The sequence below is a fragment of the Oikopleura dioica genome, chromosome 1 (genome assembly GCF_907165135.1).
Source record: "Oikopleura dioica chromosome 1, OKI2018_I68_1.0, whole genome shotgun sequence".
Lineage (NCBI taxonomy): Eukaryota > Metazoa > Chordata > Appendicularia > Copelata > Oikopleuridae > Oikopleura > Oikopleura dioica.
In genome coordinates this window covers 3,605,689-3,624,754 of record NC_137291.1, presented here as the reverse complement: position 1 = coordinate 3,624,754, position 19,066 = coordinate 3,605,689, and the positions used below count along the sequence as shown (strand labels likewise).

At 42.5% G+C, this 19,066-nt stretch overlaps 3 protein-coding genes across 4 annotated transcripts; 2 read left to right on the top strand and 1 right to left on the bottom strand.

Moving 5' to 3' along the window:
* Nucleotides 1-6,941: 6,941 nt before the first annotated feature.
* On the top strand, nt 6,942-13,240 carry LOC145695715 (uncharacterized). 2 transcript variants are annotated; one of them, XM_081772724.1, is made up of 11 exons: nt 6,942-7,058; nt 7,849-8,132; nt 8,542-11,102; nt 11,184-11,432; nt 11,483-11,729; nt 11,776-11,881; nt 11,927-12,126; nt 12,203-12,584; nt 12,630-12,799; nt 12,843-12,954; nt 13,007-13,240. In XM_081772724.1, exons 1-11 carry the CDS (start codon nt 7,000-7,002, stop codon nt 13,167-13,169), a joined length of 4,533 nt encoding a protein of 1,510 aa, XP_081628850.1. In that variant the 5' UTR covers nt 6,942-6,999; the 3' UTR covers nt 13,170-13,240. The 2 variants fall into 2 exon arrangements, with proteins under 2 accessions (XP_081628850.1, XP_081628849.1); XM_081772723.1 differs by having other exon boundaries at nt 7,849-8,285; nt 8,473-11,102.
* A 664-nt stretch (nt 13,241-13,904) lies between these two features.
* Nucleotides 13,905-16,273, bottom strand: LOC145705440 (uncharacterized). Its single transcript, XM_081782921.1, has 7 exons — nt 15,996-16,273; nt 15,748-15,929; nt 15,360-15,605; nt 14,872-14,947; nt 14,653-14,788; nt 14,474-14,518; nt 13,905-14,063 (listed from the first exon to the last, which is right to left on the bottom strand). The coding sequence occupies exons 1-6, from the start codon at nt 16,271-16,273 to the stop codon at nt 14,480-14,482; spliced, it is 957 nt and encodes a 318-aa protein (XP_081639047.1). The 3' UTR covers nt 13,905-14,063; nt 14,474-14,479.
* A 315-nt stretch (nt 16,274-16,588) lies between these two features.
* LOC145696635 (putative L-asparaginase periplasmic) lies at nt 16,589-17,555 on the top strand. The gene is made up of 3 exons (XM_081773710.1): nt 16,589-16,706; nt 16,873-17,144; nt 17,184-17,555. The coding sequence occupies exons 1-3, from the start codon at nt 16,631-16,633 to the stop codon at nt 17,340-17,342; spliced, it is 507 nt and encodes a 168-aa protein (XP_081629836.1). The 5' UTR covers nt 16,589-16,630; the 3' UTR covers nt 17,343-17,555.
* The last annotated feature ends 1,511 nt before the right edge of the window (nt 17,556-19,066 follow it).

Sequence of the window (19,066 nt, the reverse complement as noted above, 5' to 3'; positions counted from 1 at the left end):
TCATGGACTGATTCCGTGGACTCGGATTTTACGAGTTCACGAGCACGAGAATTTGGAGTTCACGAAAATGAAAATAATGAGCACTAGAACAGCTAGCGCTGAGCTGTCAGGATTGATTGATAGGAAAGGACAAATATATACATAGTGCAATACAGTATATAAACACTACATATTCCTCCCTCATTATTTGAAGCGAAGCGTAGGGAAAATAGAAATTTCTAACAGATATATCAATTAAAAATTTCACTGAGATTTTCAGGGAAAGATGATTGGTCGTAGTTGATCGGCGAGTTTTTTCGTATTTCGCCTTGATTGATTCTGCTTCTGCTTGCTCGTTTTAGATCATTTCGCGTGTTCTCTTCAAATTCTCTATGTAAGCGATGGGTAGAAAATCAACTGGAATGATGATGTTGAAGATCGCTGGTACTAAAAAGCGTTGCACGATCCTTTTCGGGCGAGCGGGGAAAAATAAAGATATCATTTTCAAGATTTTTCATTTTTGGATTTTTCTCGTTTTTACGATTCTAGCGCTGCTAGCCAGGTACCAGTCGGGACTCGGGCGCGACCGGGATAATTGCTGAGGGCGCTCAGCCGTGACGCGCTCCAATTCTGTTCCAACGCGAGGCGAATTTTGTGCTGGAATTTTTCTCGGGCATAATAAGGCATTATTTTGATTCTTCGCTGAAGAATGAATCGATACATCATTAAGTCGCATGACAAAGAGTCATCCTCCAAATAATTTTGCTTGTTTATCTTCGCTGAAGATAATAATTCTTTGATTTTTGACAAAATACGCGCAGATTTATAAAACGCACAATTCATTGCTAGATCAATTTGCGTGCGGCGCTTTTGGAGAAGTTGACGGCGTTTTCAGTAAGCTGTGATGTTTTCGCTGAAGACTATCACATAAACCGCTCCTAACGAGCTGGAGGCGGTTTCAATTATTGGTGAAAATCTTCGCTGAAGATTTGTCGAGTTGTCGTTGATTTCTTGTTAGTTGATTTTGAATTTAACTTCGCTGAAGTTTGAGTTGATACTGTCGCATGACGTGTTTAAGTTGAGCTGATATTTCCTTCGCTGAAGATATCAGTGCAAATGCCGCTATTCTCGCTAAGAATATTCGAAGTTTTCGATTTTAGAAAGGTTAATGATATGTGCCAATTGGAAAGGTAGCATTTTGTTGTTTCCACAGCCGTGCTCGAAATGAACATATCAGAACTTAAGGTCTTCTGTTCGATTGTGGCCACGTGAACAGCTGACGTAAGAAAAGATAGCGGAACATCTCAAAGGCTGGCCATCTTTGACTTGTTGGTTTTGCGGCGGTCATTCAATGGGGTTTTTAACGACGATTTATCAGTTTATGTTGAGGTCCCTTCTCTGTGAGCTACCATTGAATTTTGTGTAAGTCGGACGTCCATGGTCTTTAAATATTGGCAACCACATACGCTGTATGCGGATTTAAGACAAGGGTTGTGAAGATCCATCCTCCCCCTTTTTATTTATTTTATCGCTTTCGCAGATGCAAATGCTTTATTTTGCATTTAGTTTACGTCGTAGTTGAACGTTGTCTCCGGCGACATCATTCACGCATTGTGGGAATCGGCTGATTTCTTCTGCTAGAAGATTTTGCATTGTTTGAATTGCGGTACAATTTTGTATAATGATAACATATCATATTGGAAGATCTCTGTGATTAATGGTTGAATGAAGCTCTGCTGAGTTCGATGTCCGCAAGACCATTTGTTTAAAGGCATGTCAGAAGTTAACGGGTCGCATTTTAGACTGGTCGCGCTGCAAACCAGTTTTTTGTTATCATTCTTTTTAATGGACAAAATTTTGGATTTGATCGCTGATCTGGCTAGGATTAGCCATTTGGTGAGGCAAGCGTCGTTTTCGTTTCAGTGCGTATATTCGGTATCCATTTTGGAGCAAGAAAAGAACGGTTTGTAATGCAGGTGTTCATTTTCGAATTGATCTTTCTAGCTCGTTTGCTCTCTTGATGATCGTTTTGATATTCAGCTTGTCTTTTTCCCGCAGAAGAAGTTCTTTCATTTTACCATTTTGACACTGACAGAATCTCTCGACAAGCAGTTCTTCGTCAATTTTACGAAGATCTGCGACATTATAACCTTGCTTGAAGTAGGAACAGAGTTTAGCCATCGCGACACCAAAAGCATCGGATCCTTTTTCGTAGTTCTCGAACTGAAACTTGTAGTAGTCTCTCGTTTTTCCAAGGCAGTCGAGCATTTTTGTTTTGAAGGAGTTCCAATCTTTCAATTCACTAAGTGAAAGTGATGACGCAATGTGGCTGCCATCGTCATTTGCTAGCAAGCTGGTCAAAGCTACAGTGATTAGCTCTTCATCATTAAGGGCAGAGACTTTGCCGAAAATTTCCAGGCTTTTGATCCATGAGCTGATGGGTAGAGTCGAGTCATATTTTGGAGTTTTGACATTCACGTTTTTCATAGCGCGCGTCGGAATAACTCGAGTAGTTGGCGGTGCTGGATTCTGGTTTTCAAGCTTAGGGATGTTTACATCCTTGTCGCTTTCTCGAAATGCAGCCAGCAACATTTTGATTTCACTGACGCTTATTTCTCCGGAATCAACAAATATTGCAAGCTCTTTTATTGCAGGATCATTTTCGACGTGATCATTCTTGGGTTTTTGTGTTTTGTTGTCTCTGATATGTCTGTTTGACATTTTTAGTGGATATCTCTTTCGGGGGTAGGGAAATTAAAATACTCAGTCACCAATTTGTAGTGATTATACACTACAAAGTGATTTTTATCTGAGATGTTTATTCCAGAAAAATGAAAAGTAGAATGATGCAGTAGAAAAGGTGCACTCGTTTTTATAGTTGGTTTCGTGTTCATGGACTGATTCCGTGGACTCGGATTTTACGAGTTCACGAGCACGAGAATTTGGAGTTCACGAAAATGAAAATAATGAGCACTAGAACAGCTAGCGCTGAGCTGTCAGGATTGATTGATAGGAAAGGACAAATATATACATAGTGCAATACAGTATATAAACACTACACAGAGTTGCAAATTTAGTGAGCTGAGTGAGCTGAGCTGGCTGAGTGAGCTGAGCAGTCGCTCAGCTCAGCTCAGCTCACTGATTTTCGAAAATGAATTTATCTGCTCAGCTCAGCTCAGCTCAGACAATAATCACTCAGCTCAGCTCAGCTCAATGATTCTAACCCAGTTTCACTACTAAAAAACAGTAAAAAACAGCTCAACCCAGCTCACTCAGCTCAGCTCAGCTCAAATTAGGGTCTGCTCTGCTCAGCTCAGCTCAGCTCAAATACCTTAAAATGAGGTCTGCTCAGCTCAATGGCCAGCTCAGCTCAGTGAGCTCCGAAATAGGTCAGCTCAGCTCAGCTCAGAGAATTTCTCACATAGGGCAGCTCAGCTCAACGAAAATATAGCCAAATTTGCAACTCTGGTACAGACAACCCCTACAGAAGGAGATCTCAGTGGCGATTCACCTGTTTCCTCTCCTGGATTACCCTCGTCGCTGGCGGGGATGAGCCCTCGTCGGTCCGGGATTTCAGGGTCGCGATTCGTCTTCTTTTGTGGGCGGCTCGACACTTATTTTCGTTTTATATGCGTGTTTTAGTTTCTTAAAACTTCCAAGACAACACTCTGTCGCAGTCTGGATTTGAGATTTCGAGCAAAAAGAAAGAAGGATGAAAGACATTAAAATGCTTATAGAGGCGTTTTTTATGTTTGATCAAGATGGAGGTAAGAAAATAATTAAAATAGCAAGTTTATACTACACTAGTATCACTCTTTGTTAACTAAGAGCTTTGCTCGGTAACATGTGTAGAAAACCTGAGTCAGGGTTTTTCTTAAAATGTTATCAGAACCCTGACTCAGGTTTTCTAGGGCGTTTAAAAATATAGACCGATTTTTTTCTAAAAAAAGATTACCTTATGTTTTCCTAGTTTACCAAGTGATACCCTTATTTACCGCCTGAGCTCGGCATCCAGAGTAAAAAGCTTGAGTCAGGGTTTTTTCTTCAAATGTTTTAAGAACTCTGACTCAGGTTTTTTTCCCTGGATGCCGAGCTCAGGCGGTAAATAAGGGTATCACTTGGTAAACTAAAACAATATAAGGTAACCTTCTTTTAGAAAAACTTCGGTCTTTATTTCTATATTTTTAAACGCCCTAGAAAAGTGACGTGTTGTTTGAAAATTCTTGACATTTTTTTTCATTCAGACGGGACCATAACTGTCAAAGAAGTCGACAACGTTTTCAAACAATTGGGCGAATCGCGCGAGAGCGCTCAACAATTCATGTTTGCTACTAGCGGTCTTGTTTTTGGGAATAATTCAAAATAATTATAGAAACGCGATAGATTTGGACGGCGATGGTACTATTGATATGATAGAGTTTATCACGTTTTTGGTCGAAAGGGAAAACGGGTTCAAAACAGGACTTTTTAATGAAAATATACAGTGGTGAACCCTTAAAAGCTCAACGAATTTACAGGAGTTCGAAGCGTCTAATTTCAGCGAGGTATTTTCAATCTTTGATGCGGATAAGGATGGGCTCATCTCGGCATGCGATTTAAGGTATCCAATTCAGTCGATTTACTCTGTAGAAAGTTCATAATGGAAGATTTCTTGATAGATGTATTATATAAACAAAAAGGACGAAAAATCACCTGAATTTTTGAGAAAGTTTTTTTCTGAAATCTGATTGGCCATCTGGCCGAACTCGTTCATCTGGTTGGTCAAAAATTCGACCAAAATTTTGGTCAAAATTAACGGAATTTTTTGTAAAAGAACACCTTATTGGTCAATCTGTCTTCATTAGTTTTTGAGTACAAACTGCATTACCTGTTCTGTCTTCCAGACATTCTTTTTTGCGAAAGCTTTTTTTAAACGATGTCTGTTTGATATTTTAATACTACAGTCGAGCGTGCCTAAAATTACTTTTACCATGTCATATTTGGCGGTGAGACAATTTTCGTTTTCTCACTAAATTCCGCGGTTTGAGACCCATCTTTTTAGAATCGCACTGGCAAAACTCGGCTTTGAGATTTCTTCAGAAGATGCTGCCAACATGATTCAAGTGGAAACCCACAACGGAAGCGATTATCTGACGTACTTAGGCAGCAGGTGGAAACAGCGATTCTGTTCTGTTTGAAAAATAAGCAAGTCTACAAGCCAACTTCAAATTAAAACTCATTATCTTCGAGTGAAAACAGAGGACACAGGTTCTTTTTCATGGCGTCATTATATTTTTTGGTGATGATAAAGTACTCTTTGGCTTTTAGGTCAAAAGTGATGTTTACAGTTCTATGTAACAGTCTATTTTCCCCTGTTTTTTCCATAACATAATTCGAAGCACTAAGAAGGTACTGAGTGGTACTGATAAGAGCGTTATCTCGGGTATTTAGGAAATACTTTGCATTTTGAGGAGCAGTCTTTTCTTTTAGAGAATTTCTATTTCCAAATGATTCTTGGAAGAGCTCTAACCCTAACCCTAATCCAGGGTTCCAATTTTGCTGAGCGATGGAGTGGATTTTGAGCGGAGTGGAGTGGAGCGTGAGCGGAGTGGATCCACTCCACTCCACTCGCTCAGCCTATATTTTTAGTATCCACTCATTCGCTCCACTCCACTCCAACCTGTAAAATCTACTTTGGAGTGGATTTTGAGTGGATGGAGTGGATTTTGAGTGGATGGAGTGGATTTTGAGCGGATGGAGTGGATTTTTGTCTTTAGCGCCGCTTTTCTCGTATTCTGATTGGAGAGCGAGTTTGGTCTATTTTTAAATGAAGAATCAAATTCTCTAAGGGGATAATCAAGAGAATAAATCACTGACATAATATCAGGATCAACCTTTAATTTAGGACCAACTTCTTGATAAAAGTTTGATGATCAGACCCCCTCTAAAACCCTTTTTATCTCGAAAAATGAAAGGCTTGCTCACGGCGTGCAAAGAAGACTTTGGTTTCTGTCTGCTCGTGGGGGTCGAACCTTTTTCAACCTCTCTTCTTTACCCCCTCTTTCTCTTCTCTTCACCCCCATTTTCTGAAAACCCCTATTTTTCAGAAAAGGAAAGGCTTGCTCACGGCGTGCAAAGATGACTTCGGTTTCTGTCTGCTCGTGGGGGTCGAACCTTTTTGTTCCCCTGCTCTCTTTAAACCTTTTTGATAACTAAACCCTCCCCCCCAACGACCCATTATAATCGATTTAAGAATGAAACGACCCTGTTTGTTCCTCAGTACCTCATGAACTTCAAGGTTGCTAAGAATATATCTTCCATTAGTCAATGCTTCCGAGAATATAATTGTAAATTGCCTAAAAATATGAGAATAAAATCGTTTAAAAAAAACGGCCTCTCGACCCTTTTTTGAGTGTATTGTAAGGTGCATGAAATGCAAAAAAAAATTTTTTTTTTAATCGCTCAAACTTCCCTAAAAATCCGCTCAAAATCCACTCAAAATCCACTCCGCTCACCCACTCCACTCGCTCAACCATTTTTTTCATCCACTCACCGCTCCACTCCGCTCAAAAAATTTTTTGGGCTATCCACTCATCTCTCCACTCCACTCCAAAATTTTTCGGCCAAAATTGGAACCCTGCCCTAATCAAACCAATGCCTCTTGTTTCCCCAATATCAGAATTCTTCAAAATCATCCAGGGCAAAAATTTTAATAACTTCGCGAAGAAAATCGATATGAGAAAATCAGTTTGACTGTATGAAAACACCATCATTCTGTACAAAGCTTTTTGATACGACTAATAAACATTTTTCTTTCTGCTTTCGAACGTTCACCTTCGTCTTCCACCGACTTTTTGTGGCAAATGTGGATTTGAATAATCGCAGATTCCTCGACGTGGAGTCTGAGCAGCGCAAACGTAGGCACGCGGTAGAGAGCACCACCGCCGCCACCAACCATCCTGGCGATTACCAACCGCCCGCTCAGTTCCCTCTCAACTCTCCCAACGAAAAGAAATAAGCTTTTCGTAAGAGAAACCCAAAATGAAGATTTTTGCGCCGCTCCTTGGGGTGACGCTCGGCAATCAAGAGATGGACGATAGGTACGTTTTCTGATGATATTTTTTAGGCATTTCTCGTGACATCCTTATTTTAAATTTATAGTTTTTGCTTATTTTTTCGTTTATTAGTCCATTTTTTTCTTATTTCTGAAATTTTATTATTCTTATTATTTATTAATTATATTATATAAGACTATCATATTATATATAATATTATATAATAATAATATTTCAAAAATAAAAAGGATAAAAAAAAATTTGATGACTCATTTTACTGAAAAATCGTCGGTAATCGTCAATTTTTTAAATTTTGAATTCAAAATTTTCTGATCAAAAAATTTCGCGAAGTCATTCGATCAGTAAAAACCTTGACGCAACACGTGCTGGCGATATTAGAGGGTTGTTAAAATTGGTAAAGTACAACGTGCGAGAGCGCCCGCGGTCAGAGCCTCTCTCCAAAAGCCCTCTCTTTGATCCGCCGATCCTCGACTTCCTCTTCTATGATGGACTGACGCTGCACAGATACGCAGCACTAGAACTTGAAGAATCGATGCTTCGTTTCGAACTTGTTTTTGGACAAAATAGGGTTTTGGTGTTTTTGGCATAATAGAAGTTGGAGGACCGGGCAGTAATTGTCAGCCATTTATTTGACAGTAAATAGAACGCGTTGTTGCTCCGTGGAACTTACGAGATCCGGAGTAATGGAACATTCTTTTATTTTCCATACAGTAAGGACGACGCAAGTCAATTTCGAAAGGAAGGGTTTTTCTTGTTGAAATTTTGTCGCGCTTAGCAAAATTTGCAACTCGATCCTAAAATTGCTCTTTTCTAGTCCAGCTCTTCAACGTGCCGCCTCATTCGCCGGTGGGCGCGATCGAGTATGTGGATCGTACCGATCGATGCACAACGGAACTATTGCCGAAACCGTCGAACTTGGGCCAGAAGAAACTTGCATCTTCCGATTCAAGGCCGACAACGAACATCTTCTCGAGATCATCAAGCTGCAGTTGGATGTCGACTGTGACGCTGGTGAGATGTGGCTCTTTACTGACAATGAACAGATGGGACCCTTCTGTAACGACAGCAAGCGAAAGCGACGATCTATCCACGAGCACGGTAATTTTGACAATACCTTTACCCCCCAGACGACTAAACGAACAACTACTCGTCGACCAACCACGACGAGAAGAACCACGACTAGACGAACAACTAGGGCACCTCAGCCACAAACCACTAAGGCGACAACACAAGCCCAAGTGGATAATGAAGGCAGAGTTTGAAACTTTCTCACATTATATGTAGTGAGCGAAGTCACTCAGCTTTCATCACTTTAGCACTGACCAAATTCTTTTGTCGGGTTGACACTCATATTTTGCGGGATGCAGATTGTGGGAGGCCCTGTGGTTTAACTCTTTTTGCTTCGATTTGGTGAATAGCTGTTTTAAACTTTGACAAGAACCAGAAGAGGAAACCACTTCTAATGTCGATCCAGGAACCCCTAGCACCTTCGAATTCTCCAATTCAGATGCGTCCATGCTCGAGGGATCATCTTACGACTCCTCCGAAGTCGATATGGTCATGAAGAACGGCCAGCGCATCAAGTTCTCATTTGGCTTCAATTTCAACTTTGAGCTCCTTCCCGGTCTTCCTACTGCTGGCAGTGGACTTTGCGGCTGGAAGAACATCAAGGCCTCCAACTCTGCCTTTTACGCTATCAAGGATCAAGCTTCTGATCCAGAACAAGCTATGGCTGTCTATGCTGATCTCACCGAGAGCATGTACGAGTTCAACTGCTACTTCGATAAATTCAGAAGCGAATGCGGTGGCTCCTCTCCCGTCAAAGTCCAATGCCATCACACCAAATGGGGCAACTCCGAGAAGCCCCTCCTCAAAAGCGTCGAAGCCATCATCGATGCCCAATGCGCTGACTGCTCTGCCAACGGAATCTGCTCCGACTGGTACAGCAAGCTCGGTCTCCTCCAAGGATTGATGGGCGACGGCGGCAGCTATGAACCATACAATGTCGTTACCGAGGCTCCAGAGCCAGAGTGCGATTATGGCCAGCAGTACAACGGTCAATATTGCGAAAACATCTGCGCCGACGGCGAGGAATATGGCGAAGATGGCTGCTACACTCCTTGTGATGAAGACCAGTGTGCTGCTGACAACGCTTGCCCCAACAACTCCATCTGCACTGATTTGTGCGAAGGCTACGAGTGCACTTGCGAGGAGGGCTACCACAATCACGACGGCAAGTGCTGCCACGATGATCGATGCGCCACCGTCGAGTGCCCAGCTAACTCATCCTGCCAGAATAATGGATGCACCAAGTACAAGTGCGTCTGCGATGACGGCTACGTTAAGGACGCCTATGGCGAGTGCGTCGAAGAATGCGATGTTGATCCTTGCGCCGGAAACCCCTGCGGAGCCAATGCCAAGTGCAACGCTCAATGCAAGGGATACGAATGCACCTGCAAAAACGGCTACTCCGGTGAGGACTGCACTCCAGATGACCTTTGCGATTCGTACTACAAGCCAAACTGCAAATCTTGCGAAAGATGCAACAACGGCGAGTGTACACTCAAGGGCGGTTGGTACATCGACGCCTACGGCAACTGCCAGAAAAAGGAGAACGAATGTATGCTCAACACGGACAACTGTGGTGACTATGCCAACTGCGTCGACACCCTTGACGGTTACGAGTGCCATTGTGCCGATGGATACGTTGATGTGAACGGAGACGGTACCGAATGTACCCATCCTTACTACACCGAGACCGGAGAATGCAACCTCGCCGAGTACTCCGCCTTTACCGACAAGAAATTTGAAGCTGTTTCCTTCAAGACTTCGTACGATCATCAAACTGCCATCCATTACTGGAATGAGATCACCGCTCAGCTTTCCAAGCTTGGTGAAGCTGCTCGAGCCATCAGCTGCGCACCAGAAGCTGGTATCATCGGATGCAAGTGGATCGATTACACCAAGGATGCCACTGCTTGCGAATGGGTCCACACACTCGAAACTGTCATCGATCAAGTCAAGCCCAACTGCAACAACGAATGGTCCGAGTTCTACCTTGGCAAACTTGACAAACTTCGAGAAGCAACTTGCGACGAGCCAAACGACTGTGAGGATGGCAACCACAACTGCCACCCTAACGCTGACTGCATCGCCAAGGCTGCCGTCTACGGTCAGACTTACTCCGGATTCAAGTGCAAGTGCAAGGAAGGCTTCTACGGAAATGGTAAAAAGTGCGAGCCAGAAATCAACGAATGTGACGAGGGTATGCACAAGTGCCACCAACACGCTGATTGTGTCGATATCCAGGCTGGTTACAAGTGCGTCTGCAAGGATGACTACGTCGGAAACGGATACAAATGCTCAATCCCAGTCAACGAGTGCGTTGAAGGAACTCACGAGTGCCACGACTACGCCGATTGCTTTGACACTGACAATGGCTACTACTGCAAGTGCCGTGGTAAAGAAGGATACGTCGGCGACGGAAAACAATGCACGGGACCTGAAGACGAGTGCGCCACTGGAACTCACACTTGCCACGAAGAAACCACTATCTGCGTCAACACCTACGCTGGATTCACCTGCAAATGCAAGGATGGCTACAGCGGCGACGCAATGAAAATGTGCTGGCCACCACTTACCTGTCCAGATGGATTCTTCGATGATACCTACCCTGGAGACTTCGACAACGGATTGTGCTCAATGAAATACACTAAACCATGCTGGGCCGATTTGTACTCCACCATCTACGCCGCTGGTGTCAAGGTCTGCAAGAAGAACGATGCTGCTACTCGATTCGCCCAGTTCTCCAAGGAAATGTTCGCCCTCGGTAAGGCGTACGAGAAAAAATTCGGTTCTGCTACCAGCCACTTCCCAACTTCTGAACGATACGGCGCTGAATGCGCTGTTGAGGCCGGTGCTGTCCCATGTGAACTCCTCAACTTCAACGACATTGTTGACGCACAGGACCTGTACAACCGAGTCGAGAGACTTTTCAACCACGTGTTCGACCAATGCGATCCCGTTTACAAGGCCAAGTGGGAGCAGTGGCTCGCTTACTACCATAACGTAAGAAATATATTGACACTTACCAAATATATCTTGAAAAACGTTCCATATTTTTGGCAAAAAAAACTTATCATTTTTTAGGCTCTTATCTGCCCAGTCAACGAATGCAAGGACCCCAACCTTTACGAATGTCACGAACACGCCACTTGCGTCGATCGAGCTGTTGGATACGAATGCGTCTGTAACAAACACTACTACGGCGATGGAAAAGACAGCTGCGAGATGATCGACTATTGCTCTGATTCAGGACTTTGCCCAGCTTACTCTACTTGCACCAACCTCAGCCCAGGATACGAATGCAGCTGCATGGACGGATACATTAAGAGAGGCGTAAGTGACATTATTTCGATTCTAGAGTAGTATGTGAATTCATTTTCTAGAGCAAATGCGTCCAAGTCGACCCCTGCACCATCAACCGAGGAGGTTGCCACGACCATGCTACTTGCCACTCCACCCTCGTCGGCTCCGTCTACAACCACGTCTGCAAGTGCAAGGCTGGATACACTGGTAATGGCTTCGAATGTACCCCTATTGATGCTTGCGCCGAGCACAACTGCGATGATAATGCTTCCTGTGTTCCATACAAGCAAGTCACCAGCGAACAAGATTACGACTGCGTTTGCAACGGTAAAATAAAAATTACAATTTACGAATTTTCAATTTGATTCTCAAGAGGGTTTCACTGGTAATGGTTTCCGATGTGACGTCTACGTCGATCCATGTGTTGATATCACTTGCCCCGAAAACGCTGAGAAATTCGCCTACCAGGATGCTTACGGGTAATTAAAGAAATTGGATAATAAAAACTAAAATGTGTTTTTCAGAAACGAGCAGTGCCAGTGCAAGTGCAAGAACGGCTTCAAGATGGTTGGCGACAAGTGCGAATCTACTGATAAGTGCTACAATGTCCAATGCGGTGAGGGTCAAAGCTGTTACAATGGAATCTGCAGTGACAATACCGTTATTGAGAACCCATGTGGAAACTGTCACAAGCACGCCTACTGTATCACAAATACTTATACCAGTAAGTTGATTTTTCTTTTTCTCACACACTTTCACTTTTTCAATGAAAATGAATTTTTTTGCTTATTATTTTCTAGACACTCACAAATGCGCTTGCGCCAAGGGCTACGAAGGTGACGGATTCTACTGCAAGGAAGCCGCCAAATGTAACACCTACTGCGCACAAGGAGCCGAATGCCGAGGAGGTGTGTGCGTCTGCCCAGTCGGCTTCTGGTACGATACACGAACCAAGAAGTGCGTCGACGTTGACGAGTGCAGTCCAAACAAGAAGGGCGAGACCAAGAACAACTGCAACCCACAGGCTTCATGCAAAAACACCAACGGCGGCTTCAAGTGCACTTGCAATGACGGCTACTTTGGAGACGGTGTCACTTGCCAGAAACAGGGCGGTGGCGGCAATTCCGCTTACTCCGAGTCTGGAACCAGCAGCTACACTAGCCATCGAGAGCCAGTCGAGAGGTTAGATTTTTATAACAAAAATAAACCATTTTAACACAATCCTAGTTCCTTCTACAACTACCAAGGAACGGACACCAGTCTCTACACAAGCCTCGGCGATGGCGAATGCTCGTTGATGGGATTCGAGTGGGGTAACCTTGAAAGGCTCATGTCCCAACAGCAATGGACTTCAAATCCAGGTGTCGCCCAGAACTACATGTCTCAGATCGTCACCGGTAGGATGAATATTGAAAGATTGTCATTTTAACTCTTTTCAAGAATTCCAATATCTCGGTCAACAAGTCCTCGCCCGTAACAGCGCTCAATGCGACCTCAACAAGGCTGGCGCTGTCAAATGCTCACTTCTGTACTTCCCCCACACTGAACACAGGTAATTGCTCTGTCCGAAAGAAGCTTGAGAATAATCGTGGGTAATTATTTAGATGTCAGCTCGTCCAGCGACTCGCGGCGATCTACGAGGATGTCGCTGCGAACTGTAACATGGCCTGGGAGCGCAAATACGGTGACATGATGAACTACCTTCTCGCTAACAACCAAGACGGTAGAAAGGGTGCCGCCTGCGATCCTGTCGAGTATCTGCCTTAAACTTAATTTCCTTCATTTCACTTCTTGTCCAACTTTGCTTTACTAAATAAATTACCAGTAGCAGCGCCTAAGATTGAAATCAAGGAAGAGTCTCCTTTAAAAAGCATATTTATTCATGAGTCGAAGGAAAAAAAGACAGAACTAGAAAAAGTAATCAGAAGCGGCCGGAGCATCTTCTCCATAATACTCGCTATACCACTGTGGCCCGACACCACCAAGGACGGTCATTTCGCGCTTGTTCATCACATTGTGAGGTTTGTGAAATTGGGGAAATAGCGAGGCGGCGGAAGCGTTAAGAATTAAGGTTGCAAGGACAACTGCGCCACTGAAATTTATTTTAACGTTTTGCTCCAAAAGGAAGGTACAATATCAGCCTCACGAACTTGTGTATAAAACCTGAGTCAGTATCCTGAAGCTGGGACCCTGACTCAGGTTTTCTACACAGTCTGTTGAGCCCAGATCTTAACCTTTTAAAATTCATCTTTCAACTCTTTTCTATTTCCTGCGAATTCAAAAGAAGGTCTCTACTAACTGCTTCCCAGTACAATTTCTTATACTTGAAATTACATGCCCGATGTCCTTTTTAACTGTCCTGCGCTGAATTATTAACCTTTTGAAGAGTGCGCTGGCTTTAGCTAACGCGTGAATTGGAAAATTCATTTTGGATGTAGTAACAATAGCTACTATTTTTGAAACTGGAATGGGTTAATTTTCAATACGTTTTTTAGCTTTTAAACTACAATAAGCCTTGCTCTGTATTACAGAACCTGTAAGTAGACTGTTAATACAGGCGAAAAGGAAAGTCTTGTGTTGGATAGGTTTGAAGAAAATTTGTGAGACGGTAGCAGTGTTGGAATCGATTCTTCCTCAGCGGGAAACTTCGAACTTCTGGAACTAAATTTCAAGCTAACTTTCGTCAGAGACTGAGTTGTCAGAATTGACTGTTGAAAGAGAAGATTTCTGGATAGCTATAGAACGAGTTGTTTCAACAACTTGTCGGTAAGCTGCCATCGTGTCCATGACATCAACAGAGTCCGTTGAACAGACAGTAAGTTGGAATCTTATCAAGCCTAGAGACTAACCTACCTTCAAGAAAGTACAAGTGAAACAATGAACTCTATTCAATGACAATTTTCTATCTAGAGTTCACTCCACTAGCTATAGAATGTACTGTGTATATTAATAATTGTCGATTCTGATTGACAAATGTGACATTTGAAATGTCGAATAGGATCTGATTTTTAATGAGGTTATCATTAAATGGTCATTCAGACTGATCATTCAAACAGGAAAAAGGTCTTTACCTCAAATTAGCCAGCTTGGCTCCCCAGTTTCATATCCCCGTCGGTCTGAAAAAGTAATGCGAGATAAGATCAAAGAATAAAAGATTGAGAGGGAAGCGCGGATCGCGTGTAGCCCTGATGACTGTATTAATTTTCTATGTTAACCTAAGGTGCTCTCTCCTTACTCTAAAGTCAAGTACCTCAATCATGGAGCTCGAGGACTGAGTTGTTTCTGGAACGTGCTTTGCGTTGTACTCATCAGTGGTTTTTCTGTACTGCTCGCGCTCTTCTTTGTTCAAGCCGAACCAGATTTGCTCGATCAGATGATGATTTTCTTCGAGGGCTGATGATTTCTCCTTTCTACAATTGAACTAGCGATCCGTTGACATTCTGTTCAAGCGAATGATTAGCCCTTTCCTGGATTCAGTTCAGCTATTTTCTCTTCCTTGAAGATTGCAAATCCTGTTTTTGATCCATCAACTTTCGTCTTTATTGCTAAAAATTATTTTACTAATCAAGGTTAACAATTTTTAGTGGGGAGAAATTTTCCTTCTTTTTTTGCTACCCGTTCCGGTAAGAATCTTGAAAAAAGGTCAAAACATCCAGTTTAAGATGAATAAGTGTCAAAATCGGGGCCTTGAAATTACAAAAAGGTCTCAAAGAAGCTTTTAACAGGATTGATTAAGGATCTAGGACCCTGTTCTAATTAAAAGAGCCTTATTTTGACCCTGAGTTCTTGAAAGAACAGGATAACGTCTTGAAATTTTCAAAAGAATCAGACTTTCTAAGCGAAATTCAGACTCAACGACTTGCAAAACTAACTCGATAGAACATGTGAACAAGTTTCAATAAATAATCGGTGGAATGAAGGGTTTTAAGGACCTTCGAAAGGAAATCCTTTCAGTACCTTTTGGCTTCTTATTCTCCTTCTCAGGCATTTGAGAAGTTGCATCTTTTGGCGCGACTCTGGAATGGATGATCTTCTTGCTGGCGACTTTGAGCGCACACTTGTTGCATTTGATTTCGAAGCGGTCTTCATTCTCGCGGATGTGCATCTTGAAATGGCCGACTTGGCAGCGGCCGCACTTGACCAGCTCGAAAAGGGTGTTCAACTTTGACATTTGGAATGTGATGATTGTTTCGTCTGGCAGATCTAAAAGAAGGGGTTTCCAATGGTCAGATAACAGAGTTAAAAAAACTTGAGCTTTTTTCTTGCACGCGACTTCTCGACTTAGAATAATTTTCAATATGAAATGAGCCGCGAGTATATCCCGTTTTCGGTCCCGAAAACTTACTGAGAAGCGTTTCTCTCTTCAAAAACCGCTGAGAATACCCCTTTTCTCCGTTTCCTTCCGTCGATTTTGAAGAAGTCGCGTGACCACTGCTACTGCTGGCTGCTGGAATTCTCGTTGATTTACGGCGGTCAATTTCAGGTTGCACATCAGGCTCGTCACCGGTTATTTCTTCTTTTATGTCTTTTGTGGGATTCGAAAGGATGTCGCTAGAATCTTTTTTAGTTAATCATCAATCAATCCATTTTCCTATTTCTTCAATAAAATCGTCGTCGTTATTTTCCCCGAGGTAAAAGTCATCTTCGTCTTCGAATTCGTCGACGGCCTCTTCTTTTATTTCCAGCTCATTTTCGTTCTCGATGACCTCGACTTTAATAGCCTCCTCCTCATCATCGTCAACTTGGCCCAGTAAACCGACAAGAGGAAGATCGTCGTCGAGCTCCTCTTCTATGCGTTTTGGAGGGCGAGGTCGTTTGCTTCGATTTGGAGAGGATTCTTCAGGATTGTCCAAAGTTCGCTTCGACAACATTTCTATGAAGAAAGATATTGTTACTTTTGATAAGATATCCTAGCGGTTTTAATGGGTTTCTCCCTTCGTGGGCCTGAGTAAACACCTGAGTCAGGGTCCTAAAAGAGCTTTCCTGAAAATTTTTCTTATTGGGACTGTACTCAGGGTTAAACAAAGGTTACTGAGGCCAGCCCTTAGATTCTTTGGCTTAGAAAGTTTCCTTTGAGAGTACAAAAAATGCGCATAATTGGATGTGGAGCTACTATTTTGCGAATCAATATTTTATTAAGAAAAAGTCACAAGAGTGCGTTAAATTGCTTTCATTCTCGGAGAGAATCGAATTCGAAAAAAAATAAACCAAAGAACTTCAATTTGAAAATGTCGTCAAAAGTCGTTGTGCTCACAACTGGTGGGACAATCGACAAGGAATACCCTCGTTCTTTGGGTGGATACGGTAAATTGATGCAGATGTGGGCTCGGTAACTCTGTAGAAACCTGAGTCAGGGTTCACACAATGCAAGACGACAAGAATACCCACCTTTTTCTTGAAGCTATTTGGTGACCCTGACTCAGGTTTCTACACAGTCTTCAAAGCCCAAATTACGCTAAAATTATTCTAGCCTTCGAATTCGGGATTGAAACCGCTGCCGAGAGAATCGCGAAACGAGCAAAAGCAAAACTCAACGTAGAAAAAGTCTGCGCCCTGGACTCACAGGACGTGACCGATTCTGAGCGAGAAATTCTCTTGTCAAAGATTCTTCAGTCAGAAAACACTAACTTTGTCATCACTCATGGGACCGATACACTCATTGAAACTGCTCAATTCTTGAAGAAACATGTTCCTTCTGGAACTATCGTTCTCATTGGCGCGAAACTTCCTGAAGTCTTCAAGGTACAGTCCCTTTCAGAATTTGTAACTCAAATGATTCAGGATTCCGATGCAGATTTCAACCTTGGATTTGCAATCGGCTACGCTCAAGCCTCGCCCTCAAAGTGCCCAGCCCAAGTGAGAATCGCCTTCAACGGGGAAACCTTCGATCCCGAACAAGTTTGCCGAAGCGATGACGGGAGTTTCTGTATGAGTGTTTAAACAACAGAAATCAACGGCTATTCAAGGAGAGCCTAAAAACTGCGTCAATAAAAGAGTCGCGCAATCTGTGATCATGTCTCAAAAATACGAGTTAATATCGAGCATCGTTCTTTATATAAAATGAGCCGCAGTTTATTGACTTTTGAAAAGTATAAAACTCGGTCAGTCAGATGTCTTCAATAATCTATTACAGCTTTTCAAAGCTCCCTTTCAGAAAATTGACCTATTTCTTTATCTAAAAGCTGTTGGATTCATACAGAATTCATTCCATCGGAATTAACTTCTTGGCGAAGGTCAAATGGAAGATTTAATTGATCAGTGATCAGTTGAAGGAGACCGAGATACTAATTAATTTTTAATTTCATAGCTACGGAACGTTACTTCGACAATCCAAGAAGCTTCACTTTTGAAATGAGATCTTTGATGAATACAACATTTTTGTTTGCTTTTATCGTTTCTTCAACTTGTCTTGTGGAAGGCAGTAAGTTCTATCGAAGTTTTTTATAGAGAAAATTCGGGCCCAAATCCGTGAAGCTCATTTTTCTTTATTATCAATAACGAATAAAGAAGAGGTTACAATTTCATTTTCTAGGGCACACATGGACCCACCCGTTCTTTATGCGAAGTCAACGGGGCTTCCCAGCTCACGATTTCGCGAACTACGCATCCGATCCAGAAGCTTTCTGGGCGCTTGGTGCCTCGCCAAATTACCTTGATATCCCGGACTACAAGAAGTAGAACCAGCATCTAATAAATTACAAGTAAAATAAAATTGACGAGCGAAAATTCTTGAAATTAAATGAAGCGTTTTATTTTTTCTTGAATTACATGTTTTTTGAAGGAAGGGTTAGTTGAGGCTGGGTGATTACAAGTTATTGCTATCTGAAAGAAGTAACTGGGAATTGCAAGAATCGAACGAAGGTAAATATAGACAGAGAAGTGATAAATGGAACTACAAGGCAGAGAAGCAGATTCTATAGAATGTCAGTAGGCAAGGTGATATTTCAGCAGAGGATTATCCCCTTTCGAAGTATTTTACAGGGTGTACTCAACATTTACCCTTTCTACCGGAAAACCGAAAGAGTTGACGGCATACAACTGTATATTTTCCGGTAGATCAAGCCTTATTTTCGATATTTTGAGAGTTTTATGCCATTTTACAAGGCCGCATAACTTCAAATGACTCACAAAAGAACGCTGAGGTCATTTTTAGCCTCACTTAGTGATTTTGACAAGTCGTTTGGGGTCATGTGTCCTTGAAAAGATATAAAATGCTCAAAATATCACGCACGAATGTCTGTTCTATCGAAAATAAACAGTTATTATAGGATTACTCTTGTTGTTTCAACGGTAGATCGGGTGAAAATGTCGGCTGTTTTTACTTTGACAATTTTGTTCGTTGACAAAAGGGATTTTGAGCGTTGGTTTCATTTTTTAGGCTTGATTGCATTAAAAAACGAACGAATTCATTCACTTTAGACGTTGATTTTGAGTTCTTGTGGCGTCTCTGGCTCATAAAGCTGTTCATTGGAAACGAGGGCCGCATTGTCATGCTCTGGCAAGTGACTGTAGTTGACTGTTTGATCTTGAGCGGGCGAAGAAGGCGCTTGGACTGGAACGAAAGAACGGAGTTTTCGTAGAATCATTTCGCGATTCGTATAGATCGCGTAGAAAAGCGCGGAGAAGATGAAGAGCCAGAAGAGTTTCGCAAAGTAGCCGCTCTC